This window comes from Phaethon aethereus (assembly GCF_964289735.1).
Source record: "Phaethon aethereus genome assembly, chromosome: 17".
Classification (NCBI taxonomy): domain Eukaryota; kingdom Metazoa; phylum Chordata; class Aves; order Phaethontiformes; family Phaethontidae; genus Phaethon; species Phaethon aethereus.
The window spans coordinates 8,023,916-8,046,555 of NC_138593.1; the positions used below are offsets into that span (position 1 = coordinate 8,023,916).

General features: G+C 43.6%; 1 protein-coding gene across 1 annotated transcript in view; it reads left to right on the top strand.

Moving 5' to 3' along the window:
- The window catches only part of FBRSL1 (fibrosin like 1), a 550,180-nt gene that overhangs the window by 230,100 nt on the left and 297,440 nt on the right, over positions 1-22,640 (top strand). The window contains exon 3 of the mRNA XM_082007705.1: positions 13,350-13,451. Coding sequence (XP_081863831.1) covers positions 13,350-13,451 — 102 coding nt within the window. The remainder of the gene's footprint in view (positions 1-13,349; positions 13,452-22,640) is intronic.

Sequence of the window (22,640 nt, forward strand, 5' to 3'; positions counted from 1 at the left end):
CTCCTCTGGACCCAGCTCATCCCCAAGCACAGCCTGACTCCTTTCTGAAAGGCACCAGGGCAGCTTTGCTCTCCAGAATCAGTGAGGAGAGGATGTCTCACCTCACAGGGAGCAATTCAGACCAGCTGGATAACCTTCAGTGGATGGTGTATCTGCTTTGTGGTTACTCTGCAGTTTGCCCTTTCAGCTGTATCAGGATGCAGTTTACAGATTTGGAGGATCCTGGCCTTCCAGCTGCAGGAAGAGGATTACTCTTCAGCAGGGCTTGCTAGTGTGGTTCTTTTTTTCTTATTTTTGTCTGTAACCATCACAAGAATAATCTGAGCCAAACAGTTTGGGGCTGGGTTTTGGAGGTATACAAATCAGGAAGAGCACTCAGAACAAGGACACTTGAGTTAGCTTTTCTGTCATGACAGAAAACACAGTATGAAATCCAGATCGTGTTTTTTGCTCTAAGCTACAGTGTTTCAGCCAGTCCTTTTGTGTCTGAGAAATTTTAAAAACTACAGTTGTAGGGAAAATACAGTTAGTGCCAAGACGCTCTTGTGCTGCACATCATGAGAGTATAGTATAGGCCAACAAGAAACATTTTGCACCGTCATAAATTGATGCAGTCTGTGTTATGTAGGAAGAAGGCAGGGGAGGCTCCCAGTCCATCTTTACTGAGCTTTCTGTGCTTTCTTTACTTCCTTGGGTCTTTGGGTAATGCACTCTGTCCCTTGATGATAGCAAGTGTCAACCAGCTATTTCACAGAGCTCTGGGCTTAGCCTAACAGCAGTGCTGCCTTCTAAAGAGCTGCTTCCTGTTCCTCAGCTGTGAATGTTAATCTCAAAGTTCAGTGATCATTAGCTAAAATAATTGTCACCCTTTTTGGTTATTCAGGGCTGAAAATTACCAAAGGGCTTCACCTTAGTTGCTTTGGCTGTAATTATTCTTAGATTTTTGTTTTCTTCAGGACGTTGAACAGCAAACAGGATGTCCCCTGGGCATTTAGAGGAAATTGCTTCTGTGTTTCTTTGTGGAGCTGGCTGTGCTTGCTCTGGTAGTTATAACACTGTTTTCTCAAATCAAAAAACTCACAGTGGTGGTGTAGGATCTTATGGCCTTGCTTGAAAGTTTCCTTGACGACACTAATGTCTTGACTGATCACAACCAGACAGCAGTGATGTTTCAGATTGCCTCTGCTTCAAGGGCAGAACCAGGAACCTGCTTTCCAGACCTGCAGAAGTATAAGGTTTGCTCTGATTTTTGCTAGAGTGGCTTGGTTCATCTGCTAGTGTGGGGATCCTGAAGAAAATGGCTGTGATTCTTGTTGGGACTTACTGAAGCAGCTGTGGTTAGCTTTCTGTTGCCTGTGGGTGATGAGGGACAGTTGGCTGGGGGAAAAAGACCTCTGCCAGAAAAAGGACAGATCCCAGGACGTCTAGACAGAGTGCACATAGGGGCTTGGTAGAGTTTGAGTTAGCAATAAAAGGAAATCGTAGGTCTGACTAGAACAAGGCAGAAGTTAGAATAAAAACATGCATGGTGGTGTGCGTGGGGGTTGTCTCTGCTTTGCTGAATTCACATCATACTACGGCTCGTGCCAACCACCCATCAGTTCCCTCTGCACTGAAGTGGTGGTTCTCTTGCCTTTAAGGCCAACTTTTCCCGCAGCTGCTGCTATGCTGGAGCCTTGCTCCTAGGTTTTACAGGGTCTTCGGAAATAACAGGGGGAGGTAATGAAGATCAGTTCAGGGACGTGATTGTGGGCTCGTTTGCGGAACAGCTGAAAACATGCAATATAAGGCCTGATCCTCTGTGCGTGCAAGACTGTCTGCTATCTCCTGTGATTGAAACTATGCCACCATAGCTTGACCTCATCTCAGTGCTGGGCAAAAGAACTGGTTAGGTGTCTGGTTGGTGTCTGTTTCTGCTACGCGGACATTCCCTGTTCAGACGAACTGAGGCCAGGCTGTGACCGCCCTGCTGAGGGTAGGGTACGAGCTCGCGGCTGTGGCTGTGTCTGCACAGCGCTGTGATCTTTGACAGCAGTTTCTGTAAAATTTGGCATTCCCTGGGCAGCCTTTGTATTTATTTATTTACTTTGTTTCTTTTCTTTTTTCACTTTAGTTTATTAACTGCATGTGTGGCTTTATCTGGAAAAAATTGCATGCCATTTATGCATGCCTACAGTAGCATATGTTTTATATATTGGGTTTATAGGGATGGTACTGATTCCTGAATTAATTTGAACAGCAAATTGTTGTTGTATCTGCACACAGTATGTCTTGTCTTTTTTTAACATGTATTATATGACACACATCTGGTGGTGTTTTAATTGTGTTACTGTGGTGCCTCAGAGTCCTAGTAATGAATTTGAAACCCTACTGTACTAAGCATGGGTTCTTCACATGGGATGCTTGAAGGGTTTGCGTGAATTGTTGAGTGAGACTGTGGATGCTTTTGTCCCTGCCTTGAACTATGGACGAGAACTCACAGGGTTTGCAGGCTGCCATTACAAAATCCCTCTTACCATCAGTCAGCATCAGGATGGTAACTTTTGTTCCCAGCTCTAAGGAGAGATCTGCAGTGCATCACACCTGGACAGTTGCTGGCAATTTTTGCTTTTTCTAATGGCAGTGTGACTGATCTCTGTGGCCGTGTGAGAAGGATTGGGAGCAATTCAGGACAACTGTCCAAGTTTGTACCACAGATTAGACTGTAGCTGCCATGGGTTGTCAGCTCAGAAGAGCTTTGCCTTGCTGTCTTACTGGGGAGACTGTAGACCAAGCCACACCAATTCCGAAATCATTCCTGTCAATGCTGTATCCAGGAGAAAGTGGTCTTTCTTCCCTTGCTCAGGGATTGGATTAGTTCCCTTTGTTTGCAGCAACAGGCTGAAAGATCATATGGAGGTCCTTGTCCACTGTAACCCGCACAGCTTTTCCCGCGTGAGCAGCCCTGTTGGGCGGCATAGTCTCTCTTCTGTAGTAGCTGCAGACAGCCACCTTCGTTCCCATAATCATAGTGCGGCTCTGCTTTGGGATATGTTATTTCTAGTCAGGTGTGATTTTCAAGGGATTCAAGCTGCTGCCTAAAACTGTCTTTCCTTCCTCTTCCTTATTTATTTCTAAGCAGGTATTGTTGGTATATATGAGTGGCTTTGATAACATTTTTCTCAGATATTGGTGGAACTGTGTAAGCAAACCTCATTTAAATCCTTTTATATTGTGTAGCAGACACTGATGATTATTTAGGGACATTACTTTTTGAGAAGTTAGCCGATATGTTCCCTGCTTAAAATATGCTTTATTGATATTTATAGAGCACTAATTTTTATCAGAATGTCTTGCAGTATGAGTGCATCAAGAATCCTAAATGTATCACATTTATCCAGTTCCCTTTTCAACCAAACTTATCAAAGAAATGAAACTAGGCTTATTGAAGAAGACTAATTTTCTAGAAAAACTTGTTGACCGAAATAGTTTAATTCGGTCAATTGAATCCAGTATCGGGTTTTTTTCTTCTTCTGTTCAAGCCTGGTATCACGGCAGTATGCCTATAGCTGTCCAGCCAGCCCTGGTTGCTCCCTTGAAATATTTCTCCAATACTTGTCTTTTTTCAGTTTTCTCAGTGGCTGTTCCAAGATCTGTGAAAACATCTATGTGCACATGATCTCCCATTCTAGGGCTTGTGCAACAGGTCTGGTCTTTGTTCTTAGCAAATGTTGTCTAATATCTTCCTTTTGTTACCAGAGGACCGAGGAATAAGTCTGTTTTCTTCCCAAGGACACAGCGGAACTGCGTTGAATGTTTTGCCTATCTGACATCATTAGTAATGTGTTTACATTGTTTTTTGGGATATTCTCTTGCTAAAATCACTTTTGAAGGTTATCATCACCTTTTGTCTTTGATTCAAAACCCTTGCTTTTGGTGGGTAATATTACTGAAAGAGAAATACTGTAGTATACAGAGAGAATTTTTGTGGTTGAATTTCCTAAAATATTTTGAAACATCTTCTGCGGCTTTGGACAATTTAATATGTATATTAAATCTACTTCTACTTTGAAAGTCACAGCTGTTGATATTAGCCTTTAATAGGTGGTATCTGTATGCATAGATGGCAGCGATGTTAAAGCTGTCAGTTCTGATTGCCTCCTACATGGTGTTTAAAAGCATTGTGTAAACTCAGCCTAATTTAGTCTGTTGGCTCCAGCTGAACACTGCTCTCTCCTTGCTAAATGGACGCTTACTCAATCATACCTCCGTCCTGCTCGCAGCTACTTCCCTTACAGTGATCCTTTCGCTATGGTCAGCTGCACTGGTGTTGGCAACGCTTGATGCATCTGTTGTAAGAGTCCTGAGCTGATCTTCAGCATATCTATTTCTTTCCCATCTCCAAAAAATGTGCAAAATCAACTTCTCATTTGATGCATATTGGATGGCATTTTGTAACCGAGAATCACAGGTCTAAATCACCCTAATGTGAAACTTGAAACTATAGATCTTACTTAGTAACTTGCTCAGAGGCTTTCATCTCTGTCATGGAGCATTTATTGGATGCTATTCCTTTAGACCTGTTGCTAAATTAAAGTGTAGTTAGGACATCCAATTCTGGCTGAACATAACAGCTGGTGCAGTAATTATTAGGTGCTGCCTTTTCATTGATGGTGATTATGTATGTCCCTTGTCCAGCTATGGTTTCATTGTTGTCTCCCAGCTTTACAGGCTGCTGCTTCTCTTCAGTCACCAAGTAGTGTGTGTCTTTTTTTTTTTTTTTTTTTTTTTGGTGCCTATAGATGCCTTCATTTATTTACAAACGCAGACTAAGGTGCCCCAATAAGTTTCTTTGATTTCTCAGGGTTTTCTTCACTGTGGGAGTGCAGGGAGTCCTGACTTTAGTTCTCTGCCAATTGCTTACAGTTTGCCTTTGCAACAGGACCTCATACATCATTGCTGGTGGTGGGCACTGTTTCGTTACCTGTCGTGCTGGTTTTGTATTGTAGCCCTGAATCTCAAAACTGCACGTTACCCCTTTATTGCCTTGCCTGCCTCTCCAGACAGCCCCGAGGGCTCGTAGGTGCCATCTGTGTGCCCTGTTGCGGAAGGCAGGTTTTAGCTGAATTGGTTAGGAACGCTATTTACCCTTCACCAGTGGAAGCCGCACTCCGGCACACACGCTAGCTAGCTGTAACCTAAGCAGGTCTACGCTGACACAGTTTATCATTGACGTATGTCAAACCCAGATTTTCCCAGCTGTCTACTACCATCTGCCAAGTACGGCTGGGGGCATGCAGAGTGCAGTTTGCTATGCGGGCCTGGTGGCAGCTGTAAAATCGAGCAGTTTTGCCTGCTTAAGCACCAGCTCTTTTCCAAAATAAGCATTAGCTCTCGTATCGCAGCGAGCCTCCCGATCCTGAGAGCGCAGGCCGTCATGGGGAAGCAGCGCCGGCTCTGCTCCGCAACCGCAGCCACCTGCCAGCCGAGATGCTGTGAAAGGTCTTTGTGGGGGTTCCAGTGCATTGGCTGAGCTGCAGAAAAGCCAACCCTGCTGCTCCTTACAGCCTCTCTTGCTGGGCACTGGTGGAAAAGGCTTCTCCAGTCCCCGAGGGCACTGGCCCACACTCTTTTGGCCGCACCTCTCAAAAATTGTGAGAGCAAACGTAGTTTCTGTCTAGATATGGCACCAGGCCTGGAGAAATGTCTCTTAGAGAGCTAAAGCTGAGCTCATTGCAGGATGTTACCCTGGCTAATCAGAGCACTGTATAGCAATTCTTCCAAAAACTGCAAAGGCAATGGACCGCACCAAATGAGCTTGGTTTTCATTTGTTTTTAAAAATGGAAGGTGACCCTCATGTCTAGTTGCAAGCATTAAGATGCAAAGTTAGGTTATTAATGACTAGCTAATGTTGTTCAAGTAGCTGAGAAACTAACAGTAGCTTTTGAGTGTTTTGATTTTTCACTAATACTACTTTTTATTGCACTAAGAAGTTGTACTTCCCTTCCTGTAGCAGCTGACTCTGACAGCCTCTAAGCACAGAAATCCTTTGCTAACATTAATTCAACCTCTCTGCATCCCAGAGAGAGATAAAAATTAACCACCATGTCACAGACTGCCCAACGGCAATACAGGTTTTTTAAGTAACTTACCCAGAGGAAGCAGGTAAGCCGGGGTTAGAAACCAGAAGTCTGCATAGCAGTTAAATGTGTAAACGATAACCTTCTAAACATCATGGAACTTCCCAAATGAATGCTAAAAAAAAAAAAAAGGACAAATTTCCTTCAATATCATAACACTGCTGCTGTCATCTTCTTCATCACACTAAGTAAAAACAGACATGTCGTATTTAAAATGAGTTATAACTAAGATAGCTGATCACAACATCCACAGCAGCACCACCCAATTAGAAAAACTACTTTAATCTAGCCTGATGCTACTGTCATTTTTTTGAAATGAGCCCTACTTCAATCATAAAATCCTTGGACCATAACATTGCTTTCTATGCCATATGTCCTTATTTAGAGGAAAAAAAATGATTGCACCCTTAATTCAAAGGGAACGTTTCCCTCTGAGCCAGAACTCAATAAAATGTATCAAAAAAATTGTGGAAAAGGGCAAGCAAAGAAAATCAAATTGCAGCGTGTGAAACGATTTAAGGAGGGACCTGGGGAATACATAATCTCCAAACTGCCAAGTTAGAGCAAGTATAAAATATACAAACAAGCCTGATATTTTTCCCAGTTGATCTCATTATGAGGTATGCTTGGGATAGATAAATTTTGTTAGAATGCATTAAGGCTGGATTTTCAAGGAAACAAGTCAGAAGTAATGTGTTTAGCTGATTCCACCTTGTTTTGATACATGGGTCTTTTCAGGTTTAAAGAAGTACATTTTTAAAGCCAAATGGTTTGTTTTGTTTCAAGCGTTAAAACCAGAGGCAACCGGGTGACTTTTTTCCCCCCCTTCTGGAAAACAGACGTTTATAATTTCAGCATGCTCTTTAATCATTGGGGTAGAGCTCTGTGCAGTATGTTTCACTGCCACTTATTGTTGCCTGCTTAAAATACACTGAACTAGCCTTGAGTGGAGTCCCTTAACAGACTGTTTCGTCCACAAATAGTACTTGTTCCAAGTCTCCAATATATTTTAATTAAATTGTCCATTTGTATTTATTAAGGCAGCTTACTGTCTCCTGCTGCAGAAAGCTGCTACTGCTGATAGTCTACCAAGAGAAACACAAGCTTATCTGGGAGTTGATAATAAAATGCAAACATATGTTAGCAAAAAAGTCTTTCCAAAATATTGTTTAGGCATCATTTTCATGTTTGTTGGGAAGGGGTCAGTCCATACAATTAGTTTTGATAAGTTTTTGGAACAGTTGCTCTTAACAATTCTTGTAGCCGTGCAGAATCATAATCTTTGTTAGTATGAAATGTTATCTGAAGGAAATTTTTCTTCCTTAGATTGACCCTATAGAAACAGTTGAAAAAGGGTCCTTTGGCAGATCAGATGATAAAGTCATTACACACTGATGAGATATAAAGTGGCATTCAGCAGCACTGATTTAGATAGATGAGCATGGTAAGGTGGATTCATCCCTATATCTGGTGATCTGAAAGCTTGGACCTAAACTCTGGGACTTGGATGCCTCTCAGTTGTTACCTACTTATCTCCAAGTAGCTTCTGCCAAAATAGCTTTGCCATGAAGTTAGTAAAATGCTAAATCTGAAGGCTGTGTTTGGTCTGTCCTTTCTTTCAAGACAAATGAAAGTTGATCTTCCGGAGCTCTAAAAAGGAATTAATTTTTTTTCTTGAGAAGTTAACCTGTTCCTGAAAGGAGGCAACTTGGCTCAGTGCTGCGTGGAGCTCTTTGCCCCTTCTGATCTGGAAGGGCTTCTTTGTGGGACCATTCCCTGCACCCAAGCGTAGCACAAAGTAGGTGAATGCCATTCCTGCCGGTGCCTGTCCACTGGCGGAGGTGAGAGGATTAGTGGATTAATAGACCCATCTGAGCCACCAGAACAGGCATCTCTGAGATTAATATTTTAATTATGTCTCTCCCTGAGGGTGCTGCTTTCTGTCTTGCCTTTAGAGCAGCACAGAGGGAAGTTGTTGGGGATTGCTTTTCCTACCATGTGTGTCGGCAAGGCTCGTTTTGTAAAAAGCAGACACAAACCCAAGCAACGGCAAGAGGTTTAAAATCAGACTGCTGTGACTTTAAGAGTGAGGAAAAAAAACTGTTAAGGAAGGAAAATAAAAATCCCACAGCCTGTTGTAGCAGCTGTAGCTTCAGATCGTGTGGAAAATGAAGGCAGATGATTCAATTTGGCCTGTGCCCCGAGTACATTTCCAAATGCTTCTGTGTGTGCGCAAGATAATGAACAAATATATTGAGATGGCACAAGATCAGTCCGAGTTTGCCGCTGCGCAAGCCGTGGAGCTCCCAGTAGGAGCGCACTAGCTGTGCTGGGTTAATGGGGGTGAGGGTCGGGAAGCCCAGCACCTTTCAGAACAACTTAAGAAAAGAATTTGTCTCCTTTTGCCCCAGGCTCCCCGTGGCACTCAAATGGAGCTTGTGATAAATCGAAGTGTATTTATTAATAATGAGCAGGGGCAGCGTGCCCGTGATTTGAAAATAGGTGTGCCAAATAAAAATGTGCTTTCCTCTGACATCGGAAAAGCTTAAGTAAATGGAGAGCAGGCTGATCTATTATGATTAAAAAGTGGGGGTGAGAGCCAGCATAGCGGTAATGAAAAAGCCCTTTTTAGGGAAGCAAGACCCGTTTGGCCCCTTCATATATTCCTCCACCCCATAAGAAGAAGCAAGGAGGGAGAAGTTGGGTGGGAGAGATGAAAAGGCAGCAGCAGTCCAGGCTAGCAGAACTGGACTTTAATGAGAGCTGGAGTTATTACCAGAATGAGTTATGATATTTAATCATGCTACATGATGTCCAACAGCGCAAGGTTCATAATTCTTGGCTCCGAACGTGGTTTGGGACTGTCCGTGAGCACCTGCAGCATGCAGATTGATCACGGCCTTACAAACCCTCTGTACCTTGCCCCCGTCGTTCCCTGCCAAGCCAGCCTGGTCTGCAGCGCTGGCCCGCTCCCATGGAGCTGGAAACCGCGTCTTTCATGTTCTCGAACACAAATCTGTAGTTTCTGGTAAAAACTGAACCGTAGCTGTTGCAGGTAGCTGGGATGGCCTACCGCCAGCTTTTCTCTGTGGTGTGTGGTGTTGTCAGGTGTGTTATTTATCTTGCCGGAGGCTGCATTGGTATGGTTTTTAGGCAGCCTTGGGTTTAATTAATGCTTTTGGAGAATTCTCTTAACTTCAGTGATGAAATAGGCTCTGCTTGAGTAAAATTTCGGCACCTATTTAATGTTTCAGTGAACGCATACTGACATGAATGTCTTCCTAATTTAGGATTTGGATGAGGACAGGGTCTGGCCTTTGCAAGAGATAAATTACCAAATAACTTCAGTCGTTCCCTTGTGCTTTTTTATTTTGTTCCAGCGTAGCTGTCCTGAAGTAGTAGTAGTCAACCTACGTTTAAGAAAAGATTCTCTCCCTGGCCGCCCCCCCCCCCCCCCCCCAGGGGACGAGGCTGAGCAGCACCTTTCCAAGCCGTGCTCTTGCTGAGCTGTGGGTATTGGGGTTATTTTGAGACTTCTTGCTTCTCAGATTGCTCCTAAAATATTTTGAGCAGACCTAAAAGCACTGCGATCAAACATACTCAAATTTGGCCCACATATGCTTCTATCTGCTGTTCCCTGAGCTTCTGTTTCGGCTCTGTTACGCTGACTGGAAAACGCCGTCTGGCAGGGCCTGGAGAGGGGCCTTCGCTGCCGTCAACGCAGAAAATAGCAGCGGGCTGTGTGGGTACCTTCAGACAGGCGAAATCAACAAGCTGGAGAGGGGATTCCTTCCTAAATGGTGCCGGTTGGTGATTTTAATGCTTTTCTGTAACAGTAGTACGGCAGCTTTATCCAAGTGGAAAGGCAGCTTCTCTCAGATGGCCCTCCCCTTCTCAGGCCTATGTTTAGACGGGTTGTTTGGCTCCTCTACCTGAGGCATTTAATAACGGTGACTGGTGTTGCTCTAATGTTTGTGTCAGTCTCTGCAATGCGTTGTACAAGAGGACGTAGTGTGTTTTGCGTGTGAATTTGAGGAGTTGCTTGTTTGGGTCTGTGCCATGCCGAGGCGGCCATGATGTCCCCGGGCTGGGGCTGGGAGCCTACCTCGCCTCTGGCCCACAGAGCCTTTGCCGACTCTAAAAAAGTAATAACCTTTTCAAAGGGAGAGGAATACTAGTTTTTATAGTAAGGCTCAATCAGGGAACATGGTCAGGAGGAATTTCTGCAACTCGAGCAAACACACCCAGAGAAAATCACTAGAAATCAAGCAGCCAAGCCAGAAGCAACTTTGAGAAAGAAGCTTTTGACCAGTTTGCTAATACCCAGGTCTGCAGAGAGTGCCCGAGAAACCAATGCATCCATTTAGCAGAACAACTTGTCCTCGTAGTTGGGTCCTGCATGTGGCTCATTAGGGTAATTACTGATGAATTAAGGCAGCTTGGCTCAGCACTCTGGCTGCGGGTGTGCGGGCTCCCCTGCTGGCAGGCAGCAGGTGTAAATGAACAAGATCTGTCAAAAAGGCTGATGACCCTCTTAATTCACAGCAGCAAACTGGGGACAGAGGTAGTGCAGCAAGTTTAATAATTGATATTTACTTGGAAAGGTTAATGGCAGCAGTGGTGCTTCTAATTTGCTTGCCCGTGCAAGACCTTATCAGGTCAAATTGTCTCAATTTGTTACTGTGGGTGTAGGTGTAGTTTTCCTTTAATGAAATTTGGCGAAAAGAAACAGGTGGTGTTGGGAGCCGACTGTAACTCAAGAAAAACAGCAAGAGGTTGGAGTCTGGTAACAGGTTGGGTGAGTCTGTGCTAACTTTAAACAGCTGGCATTTTCATCCTTTTGAATAATTCTGGTGAACATTTGTGCTTGGGAAGGTGAAAGCATTTGGAATGGTGTAATTTATTTTTCCTTTAATTTGCAGCTGTCTAGGAGTTGTTTAGGTTGAAAGTGTAATAATTTTGACAGGCTTTGATGTGTTCCTAGGTGAGAGCACTAGGGTTATGGATCAGAAATCAGAAAGCCACAGAATTCAGTCGGTTTTTCTGTACTGTATTTAGGGAAATTGTAATTCTGTCCTGTTACAGTTAAGTGGTTCCTATTTCAGGGAGAAGCAAAGCACCTGCTGTGTCTGGAAGCTTTGAAATTGGCAGGTCGGATACTTTACATCCAGGAGTTTTAGAAGAGCTGGCTGATGACCGGGAACAGTAGAGTGGGGTTTTGAATAAGTGTAGGAAGACCCAGATGACAGCACAAAGCTGGTGTGCCAGTGTTTTCGAAAGGCTGTAATTAATGGGTATTAACCATTTGTCCTATTGGCTTGGCATCAATCCTAGGCAAGATAATCGGATAGCTGAAATCATAATTGGTTAATAAAGACCTAAAAAAGAATAAAGTAAGTGAATGACAATCATTTTATGTACTTAGAAAAAAATCTTACCAAATTTACTTAATTACATGTGGGATTAAAAATTTGATGGGTAATGGCCACAGCATTGATGTAGGATAGTTAGATTTCTGTACTTGATGGCCTTCTTATTAAGGAAACAGACAATGTTGATTCAACATGATGAATTTCAAGCAGATTATTTCTTGCCTTTGTACCTGATGCTGGTAGTTGCGAATCCAGACTCACTGTTGGTTGGAAATGTTTCTAGCAGATCCCAGCAGGGATAACCTCTCACTGCTGTGTTGTTTGAACACTTTGACGTAGGAGCAAAGATGAAAAATTGGTCTTGATAAAAGTTCGCAGGTGGGCAGCATACTGGAAAGGTGGTTTACAATGGATGAGACGGGGCACTGCTGCTGAGAGCGGTGGTTGTGTGACGAGGGGGCTGTGAGCAAATTTGTATTTCTAACACTTTGATGTGGCTGAGTCTAAAAGTCTTATCCTGAGGAAGAAAGTATGTTGATGAGGTGCAAGGTGGCAGAAAGGCATGCCGAATAAGGACTTTAATCAGAAACGTACTGTTGCCCAAACATGAGCACGATACTTTCCCTGTCTTCTACTATACAAGCCTATACGGGGCTGTGTACTCCAGACTGGATGAGTACTGGAGCTCATTCTTCATACAGTATCCTGAATATTGTATTAAAATCTTAATAGACTGTGGGGCACTTAGCTGGCAGCGATACCAGATGTTCATGGGAGTGCTCCCAGGGCTCAGGCTGCAGTGCCTGTGTCATGGCAGCGTGCCCACTGGGCATGGTTCTGCGTGCTGCAGTGGCCAGCTGCTTGGACGCGCTGGGGTTATATCAGAGCACCATGAGCAAACCCTGATAGCTACTGAGGCTGCAAGGAAATAGGACAGAAAGAAACAAGGGGATTTTATTGCCATTAAAAGTACCAATTTGTACAAGCCGACATTTTAAATAGTGTAATTTAAATGGAACCAAACTGATATGAATAGAACCTATTAATAAATTAAACACTTCTTTCCACCCAATATTTCACAAGAGAATTAGCAGAATAATTTGTTAGTAAATGAGCCCAAGAATGAAGCTGTGAATGACATATCTATCCTATCCTTCTCCTCCCCCTGTAACACTCTTTGCACATGTAAGCGGAAAGTTGCTGTGATTTCAACCATTGGTGCCTCTCACTTATGTACAAACACAAGCACAACTTCAAGTGAAGGAAGAAGGATGATTTAGCGGTTAGAGAAGCAGCCTTGGCTGTAAGAGTCAATCACACTCTACTTCAAATTCTGTGTGTTATCTCAAGCAAGTTTTTTCAGGCCGGTATTCCTCACGGTATTTGGCACCTCGCCATCGTGCCGGTACCAACCTCACAGTGCAGTCACTGGGGGTGCCTCAAGGCAAGTCTTTGGACTAGGAACCGGAGACCTGGCCATGGCGTCAGCGGTTGGCCCGGCAGCAAGTGGCAGTGCTGAAACAGCAGCATCACAGTTGAGATTTGCTGGTAGCAAAGAGTGAAGTGGATTTGCTTGTCTGCTTCCCTCTCACACTGGGACCTTGGACTTTGGCAGAGCCTTGCCTGCTTCCAGAAGTGCTAAAAGCACCCCTTCCCTTTCATGTTAGCAAAAGGGAATATGGATATATGTGGTCAAGCACAATTTCAGACAAGCCCCATGTGTTCAAAAGGGTCCTCTCCACAGTGCCGTGGGCGTAGGAGTGAAACATTGACTAAACCACTGTTGGCAACCTCGGGAACAGGTGGCAGAGCAGTGCTTGAAAATCTCCTCTTTCCCCCTCCTTCTTCTCCCTCTAGATGAAGGTCCCTACAAGCAGAAGTGGCAGAAATAGCGAGGAAGACAGCATCAGGGAGGCTACAAGCTCTCAGCGGAGCAGCTCAAGGGACCGTCTCAGTGATGTAAGTACCATTCAGGAGAAAGCATCGCTTCATTGCAGCAATTCCCGCTGCTGACATGGCTTTTCATAAATCTTGCTGAACAAATGTTGGCATCCAGAGGTCACTGTGTAATAACTTTTTTTTATGTCATGATTGAGTGTTATGGCATAAGTGGTTGAGCTGCCTTGCAAACACTATAATCATGGTGCAAATAATATGATAAGCGGAAGATCAGAGATGGGAAAACAAAATGGAATTGTTATTCCTCGGGGAAAAATGGTGTGATGTTTTGTTTTGTTTTCTCAAAGAAGTTGTGTTAAAAAGCTTTTTACAGTATCTTTGGGTTTAGCTACTGCACATAATCATGTAGTTTGGGTGCAAAGTCAGTTCATCTAATTTTATGCTTCCTGCCTCCAAGATATGAAAGGTTTTTTGGGGAAAGCTGTCTTTCTCTCAGGAAATTCAATGGTACGTTGAGTGAAATGTTATGATAAAACAAAAGCAAACGGTGCCTTAGTATGTAAACTCACAAATGGGCTTTTGAGTCACCAAGAAATCAATGGCAGTGCTGGGATAATTTTATACGAAGGCTTTTTGTGTTAGCAATTAGCATTTCGCCTTCATTAAAACATGATTTTTTACTAATTAGGACCTTTCCCGTTAGGAGAGATTTAAATGAAGAACAATAATCAAACGCTGGCACGAGCATGTCTGAAATATTAAATTTGCCATTTCAATGGCAAGCCACAGAAATCCCAGAGCGAGTGGTTTTCATGTTGAGTTCTATTAATGTAAAATATGCTTCATAACTAAAACCTGTCACAGAAAACGGCTCACACCAGCTAAATTCAATTGGACAGTTAATTTAGCTTTAAAATTGAAAACACTACCTCCGCTTCAGGATGCAAAAGGAAAGGGGGGGGGGAAGCCTTTGATAAGTGTAATGTATTTGCTATTAAGGCTTTCAGAGACCATTCTACAGGAGGAGAAGGGAAAAAAGGGGGAAAAAATGGCTCCCACAAATGTGTTTAAAAGCTGAAAGTATTTATTAAAAATGTCAGCAGAAAAGTGCTTTTGGCAGATTAAAGCGGGATTCAGCTTGACAGCTCTGACAGCGAAATGTGACGGGGGAAAATTCTCTCTACATGTTTGGAGTGTGAATGGGGCGCTGTAAACAGCCGACGCAGTGGGAGGAAGAGAAAAATAACGTGTCCTGTGATCTGCTTCCAGGATTGCAAACCCACGCGCCGCGGTGGGGAAAGTCGGCGAAGGGGGGCCCTTTGGACAAATCCCCTTGCTGCGGGGTGTCTTGGCTGTGGTATTAGTCAATAATGATAATAATTTTATATATACATATATTTATGTGATTCTCTCCTTCCCCTCCCCTTGGCCACTCTTGACAGGTATGTGAGCAGGGGTGCCTGGTAGCATTGCTGTACCGTAACGTGGGGCCGTGGGAGAGGAATAACGTATTCAGACTGGCGATTAGCTTAGGTCAAAGCGTTAAGTGGTCTTGGAGACTTCTCTTGTTAAGTTGATGCACTTCCAGTTTTTTCTTCTCCTTTCCTTTTGCCCCCAAAGGTGCAGGCTGAGCCTGCAGGAATTGAGTCCAAGCGCCTAATTCCTGCAAAATCAAAGCTAGTTCAGCAGCCAGTGAAATTCAGTGGGAAATAGGCACTCCGTTCCATTTTAGTCGAGGGGGACTTTTGGGAAGTGCCTGAAGGCCGGGGCACATTTCTGAGCTTCGCTGAAGCTGCTCTCGTGACCTGGTGACCCATTGTGAATGAGAATTTTTCAAATTAGTAATTAAGCAGTTTGAAAAGTAAGGTTCATGAATCACAGAATGCTCTTCGTTCATTATTTGTCGAGTGCAATTTAGCTTTAATTATGTATATCGCTTCCTCGCGTACTAGTAAATGTTCTGTAGTCTATTTAGTGACTGTCAGAAAGTCTTAGTCCTGTGGGTGCAATCGGATGGTTTTCCCCATTTGTGTGCAAAGGAATAAGGTGGCGGACTTTTTGTGGAGAGGGACCAGGGAAGGGGAGAGAAGAAGGCGACATGCTACTGAGTGTCGATTCCTGCAGGATTTTGTGTCCAGCCGTGCCTGGTTCCTGTAAGGTTCTGAAGCTGTGCTTCTCAGCATGCTGTTTAAATAGATGGTGTGCAGCTGAACTGATGCAGCCCCTTACGTGTGGCACTGAGGATTAAAAAGCCACAGGGCAGTAAGGATGTAAAGGGAAGGCAGGGACGGTTTTTCCTTGTGGTTAGCGGTTACAAATCGAGGCTGTAGCACACGGCTGTGCTGAGGTGGCTGCCTGTCCTTGCAGACGGATGCTCTGCAGCAGGAGGCACCTGGGCTGTTTCTCGCTCTCCCGAGTCGCTCTCCTGCTGTTTTGTGGTGCATTTGGCCTTCAGGACTCATTTTCATGCTGCCTTTCCCTCCCATCTCTTTCCCTATTAACTTGGGTGAACAATGGAGTAAATGAGGCAGGAGGTGGCAGGTTTGGCTGCTGTACGGCAGCACACAGCAGGTGTGGTGGGAAGTATGTGTATGAAAGTGTCGGCTATAGCATTCAGCGTTGCCACCTTAGGAGCACTGGAGTCCTCCCTCTGGCTTCATTGTCAGTCTCTATTTAGAAGGCGCTATTATGAACAGCTTAGCTCCTCTGTGTGATTTGTTTCTTGAGGTGACTTGTTCAATGGGATGCCAGCAAGTTGTTCTTTATTTACATTAATGCATGTCATTAGTCTCTAATGGACCGTGAAGTCAAGAGGTGGCCTGGTCTGTCGTGAAATAATTGCACTCTAAAGAAAACTGAAGCAAATGATTGATTATGTCTTACACACACAGAGCCATCACTCCGTCCACAACAAAACCCAGAGCGTTTTGCTGCTTCTTTGCCACAATGAAACTTCTGTGGGGAGAGAGTGCTACAACTTCATAGTAAGACAGCAATTGTCTGTCTTGTATAGTATGTCTTTCCAGACATTACAGCGAGTGCCATTTATTATGGGTCATTGGGGAAAAAAATGCTTATTGTGATCTAGTGAAATCATCTCTGGCTGCAGAGTTTTGATTTGTTGAGGCTGGTCTCTTCTTTGGGATGATGAAACTTTGGAGCAGAAAACAGAGAAGTTTTAGCCCAGGTTTGCACAGCAGATGGTGTGGTGTGGAGAGGAGGGGATAGGAATTTGCCACTTGTTTATGTTTCCAGTGTTGATGTAAAATTCCCTTAAGATCTACTACAAAGCTGACACCCCTATTATGCATACACTCTCAGGTCTTCTACAACCAACACAGAGTCAACAGCGTTTTTCCAAAATGGGATTTTCCTGTGCTGTCTTTCACAGTGAGGTAATTGGAAGTTGCCAGAGAATTAAGAGCCAGATAAGCCATATTGCTATTTTGTTGTTTGGACCCAAGTAAAAGTGGAAGGCTTGGGCATTTTGTTTTGTTTTTTCCTTGTGTTCCATAATTGTCCTAATCTTTTCTGATGTCCTGAACAGTCCAAAAATCCACACAGAGCCTTGTATAATGGCTTTAAAAAAAGGTTTTTATCTTTTTCTTGACCCATCAGCTTAAGAACTGCCTGCTTTTTAATGGATTTTCTCCCTCACTAAATTGAATGGATCGTCCCTCATTATCATTTAAATAGAAGCCTCACTCCCTGTGAACATGGAAAATTTGAATGTGGTAGTAGAGCTGTGATAATTTGAAATATTCGGAAGGTGGGGGCAAGGAGGGGGAGCAGGCGGCAGAGTGCAGAATTGCTGAATGTAATTGTCATGGATTCTCAATTTTGTTGCCACAAGATGGGAAAATAGACTAATAATTGTCTTCCAACCCTAGTAGAATAGTTGCCCTAGTTAGCTGAAGCTAACAGTCTAATTGTCATGGGGGCACAGAGATGAATGAGGATGTATGCAGGGCACAGCCAGGGCTAAATTGAGTGATATACTAAGGCAAAGAGCAAATTGGCAATTATTGGCCCAGCTGAAAAGGTTGGCAGGTGTGCTGCTTTCTCACGAGCCCTTAGGGGGAAATTGGAAATATAAAATATCGACCATAAATACTCACTGATTAGGAAATATGTTGCAAGAGGTGCTGGCCACTTACGAGTCAAAACTCTCCTTTTCAAGGGGTTGGCTTCAGCTGTGCAGAAAACCAGCAAGCACTGCAACTAAGTTGTTCAGAGCTTTTTCCTCTCATCCTCCATCCCCCAGGCTATCTTTTCTAATTTTCCATCATCCTATCCTCATATGTTTGTTTGTTTTTCTTTAAACATAATAAACGAAAAGCAGTCTTTTAGGAAATGCAGAGATTTTCCTTCCTCTAAATGTTCTTTGATAAGTGTTTAGCATATTGTATAGACTAGATATAAAATTCTCTCTCTGGTAGATGAATACAAAATAACTTCTGTGATTTCTAATTCAAACAGTTCACTGTGATCTGCTTTTCTTTGTGTGCCATCACAGGCATTATCTCCCGCTTCTCTCCTGCTTTCTGTACCATGCTTCCCCTCCTGGGGCAAAGGGATTAAAGCAGCAGCAGGGTACAAAGCTGTAGGTCCGTTACGTGTGTCTCAGGCTGAAGTACCTTGCTAGAAGCATGATCAAATGAGCCTCTGAAGTGAGAACTGGACCACAGTCGCACCACAGGTCCACATTTATACACTTTGCAAATTTTGGCACGCGTGGGATACCTGGTCTTGGCTCCAGGCAGGGTGGCTGTGGGACAGCACAGTTTGGCATGTCTGAGGCCAGGAACACCTCAGTGCAATAGTCAGGGATGTTACTGAGTGTGTTGAAGGAGTTTTTTGGAAGCCCTTGCGATAGCAACATGTAGACTGCAAACTCCGTGGCACGTGCTGTCCATCGTTCCCCATGTATAACACACTAGAATCTGATCCCCAGTTTGAAGAGTGGACTAAGAGCATCGTAGAGCTTAGCAAAGTAAAGGTAACAACAGGATAGTTTTAAGACCCCCTCCTTAACCATGAGTCTTGGGAAGCTGGTTTGAATATACATGCAAGGATTTGAAACCTTTCAAGTCACATTCTTCTGGTCCCTTCAGCATGCTATCTACTTTTGTCTTTGTGTCCCTCCAAATACCAAATGCTTGCATGAAAACTGCTGCAGCAGAAATTATGAGCAAAGTTGTAATGACTTGCATGAAGCTTCAGGTAGTGAAGCAGGAAGAAAGTAAGTCTGGAGAAGGTTCTGTGAAGTTGGCCAAGGTGGTTTGAGTGGAAGCAGCAGTAGTGCATGGTCTGTGTGTTTCAGAAATGTGAGGTCTTTTCATGTTGTTCCTGGCTTACTCTATGTAGTTCGTTCGTTCCTGGTCAGCAGCCATCTCTCCTTCTGCTGTGTATAGCCATCTAAGTGTCTATGGAATCTAAGTGTCTTGGTTGGAAGCTGTTCTGTAACTTATCTAGGCAGTAACAGATGTTTAGACCTTGTGTAGTTTGATATCTTACTAAGCTGGTTTTACAGTATTTCCGAGAATAACACCCTTTGTTTATCCAACCTAATAAAGTAAGTGAATTAAAGAAGGAACACATCCAAGTTTTGTGTGACACCCAAAATCATTCATCATGTATTGTGGTTATCTTGTCAGGTCCTGGTTTCTAATCTAAGTGAACATCAGAATCTCTCTGTGACCTTTGCCAAGTCAATTGAACTCATTGTATTAACAGACAGGAGTGTGACTATGGAAATTAGCTGTGTTAAGAGACTCAGTGTTAAGGTCTGGGATATCTTCTGCCCTCGGCCCTTTTTGCCCTCCTCCCCACTTACCCCTCTCATCCTAAGACAGTTGAGTTTTGTAAAGGACTTGCTTGGAAAGGAAATACTAAATTTCTCTAAGCTGATTCAAAGCTGAACCAATATTCTGTTGTTGAATGTTCTGTGAATGACCAAGTGGATGGGTAAACGTGTATGCTTCCTTGTGCCCCAGTCTACCTGACTGCACAATTGGGGCAGCCAAGAAATAGTGGAAGACAGGTACAGCTGGGGTGAGTTTTCATCCTGAACAAATGCTATAAAATGTAATTAAAAATTAGTTCTCTCCATATTATTGATTAACTGTGCTGAGTGTTGATCAACCAAATCAGGCTTGCAGTATTGGGCTGTATAATAAGTTTGGGCCTGTGATTTGGCAAGGCAAGATTAGGCACTAAATAGGAGCTGGGAAGTCTGTCTCAGTTCCCTCCTCTGCTGGCAACTCCTTGGGTGACATTGGGCATGTCTAAGTCTTTCTCTGGCTCAGTTTCCACACTAACATGGAGGTGATGTAAATAATAGTGCTAGGAGGCTCTTTTGGGGACTGTCCTCTGCCCACATAGCAATAGCTATTTGCCCAAAATGGCTGTTTCAACAGCTGACTCAGAGGTACCCAATACACTTTTAGTTTCAGCCAGCAAAAGTGACACATTTCAGAAAAGCTGGAATGAACTCTTGACACTTCTGAAATATGTTAATTTAGGTCTTTTAGCCAAAGAGGAGGGAACTGAATACCAAAACCAAGAGCTAATTTTGTGGTCATGCTGCCATCACCTGCTTTTATCTAATCCCCTTATATAGTTAGTTCATATATCAAGAATACAAAAGATCCAAGTTGAAACCTGCCTGACCCATTGAGAGTGGGGAATTGGCTTGTGGTGTCCTGTTACCTTGATTATTACTGGATTTTAAAGCCCTTCCTACTGTCTTTCTAGTTTAATAAATAACCCAGTGGCTTTTTACTGAAGTTGAACAGAGAGTGTCTTTATTTCTTTTACATCATGAGAACAGTGGAAGGCCATGCTTTCATTTATAGAAGGAAAATAACTTTTCTGCCCATTGAATAGATGATCTTGGAAAACCTGCTGAAGGTTATTGGTGAGATTTTGTCATAATTTTCTTTTCTAAATTGCAATCATAGTGTTTATCAGGAATAAAGGAAGAAATCTTTTAAATACGATTGCAGATTGCAGTGTAACTCAAACTCTCAAGGACGTTGGTGGGGGGATAGTAGAGTCTTTCAACAGTAAGATCTTGTCTTTGCTGCCAGAAAGGTGCGGGGTTTTTTTTATATCCAGTGTAATTAACACGAGAGCTATCCCAGGGTAGAAATAATTCACTCTGTGACATAACTGAAATGTCTTGTCTGTGCTGTCTGGTTTTGTTTTTAACCTTGGGCTTAAAAGGAACCAAAAATCTCTAGTTGTAAAAGAGCACATCATCTGCAAAATATTATAAGCCATTTATCTTAATGCACAAATGCCATCTAGCACTGTAGTTCCACTTATGCATCATAAAATGCACAGACCACACTCATTTTGCCCCTAACTAGTAACAGTCTCCCTTAGAAACCCATGGTATTCCAGACGGTGCTGAAAGAGGCATGAGAAGCACAAAAGCCCGTGCTCAAGCCAGGCAGAGAGGGCCTCTGCCCTCCCCCAGAGCCTGCTCGGGATTGCTTCACATGGCAGCTGCAGACAACGGGAGCAGCATCTGCACGCTCGCCATGGATGCGTCTGCCGCAGCGGCTTCGACAGAGGGCTGGCAGATCAGCTGGCCCGTGCCCGCTTGGCTGTGCGGGCACATCACTCTCCCCATCTCCCACTTTTTCTGCAGTGTTGGGTTTTGCAGCTGTGAAGGCTTCTGGAATGGCATGATGTGGCAGCTGTTCCTGCATCTGGCTGCAGAGAGTTGGCCAGGTGGGGTCACGATCCTCTGTCTCTGAGTTGTGTGTTTGGCTGCATCTTTCCTGCCTGCCATGCATTCATCAGACGGTATCTGAAGGCCAGAACTGAGCCTGCTTGGGTGCCTGGATTGAAGCAGTAAGAGCTGGTTTGGGTTTTGGTCTCAGGTGAACCAAGCTACCAGGCAGGTGCTGTGCTGGTCGGTGCAGCGCTAACATGAATGTGGCTAGCTGGGTACTGTGGTGACCGTCATACTCTGCTGCTTGATGTACCTTCAGACAAGGAGAAAATGGACCAAAATAGCAAATAGACTATTTTGAGAATAAGAATTTTATGACAGCCCTCCATGTAAGTGCTCCTGTCCTGTAGGTAAGAGCCTCTGTAGGTCATTCCAGCTAAAGATTTGCCCCAGTAACTGCTCTGGCCAGACAAGCACTCATTCATAGTTAAAAGAGGTTTCTTCAACTTTGGGTAGATGCCAAGTTAAACTTCCAATAAGATTTCTTATATTTGCAGCCACGATTGATTACTTTTTTCATTATTTGATCTTGATACAGAGACATATGGATTGAGCTATGTTTAAATCGACCCCCAAAGATTTTTTTCTGTAGGAATATCCGTCACAGTTGCACGCAAACTGTTCTGCTCTGGCACTCGTAGCTGATATTAGCTGGGGCTTTCAAAGTTTCTACATGTGGCAGTTGGTATGGATCCTCCTAAAGAGCCTGTAGTGTTCCCCGCTAACCAAGAAAGCAATAGTGGTTTGTTAGATGTGCAGAAAAATGCCTGCAAACAGCTCTGGAGAGTGTGGGACATGGCTGTGCATAAACCTAATTGTTGGAAAGGATTTTACGAGTTGAATCCAAAGTATTCACCAGTTACTAACTTTATACATGCAATAAAAATTGGGGGGAGGAATCCCCTCCTTCCCCACCCTCCCGATTTCCAGGAAATTTAATGTTAAAACTTGTAATGGAGGAAGAAGTTCTTAGATGTGAAAAATGACATAGTAAATTGCCATTCAGTTTTAATTATTTCTGATGTAACACTTTATTCAGCAACTGTTTTTATTGTTTTCTACTCAGTGGTTTTAAATCAGTGGTCTGCAGATTCCTGGGGTTCTTGGACAGCTTGGGATGCTTGAAAGTTATCTAAGAAAAGCAGGTCTGTTGTTAGTGCGTTTGAGTTTGTTGTCCGAGGGTCTGCTCCATCCTGGGAAAATATTTTGGGTGTGCACAAGGCTCAAAGATTGAAAATAACTGGTAAGTGAAAATGCTCTGAGAGGCTGTTTCCCTAGAGAGAAGCTTCTATTGAAACCTCTTGTTTCTGTTTTTGGTTATTATTTCCAATTTGTTAGACCTTGTCAATCTTTGTTAAATCTGAGTTGATGGGGTGGGGGTGAGAGTGAGGACTGCCACCCCTTCTCCTTTCCTCCTCCCACCTCTCCAAGCAGGTTATTTGCCCTCTCCTCATTTCTATGTGTACTTTAGGTGAACTGACTGATCAAGCTATCCAAAGTGTCAG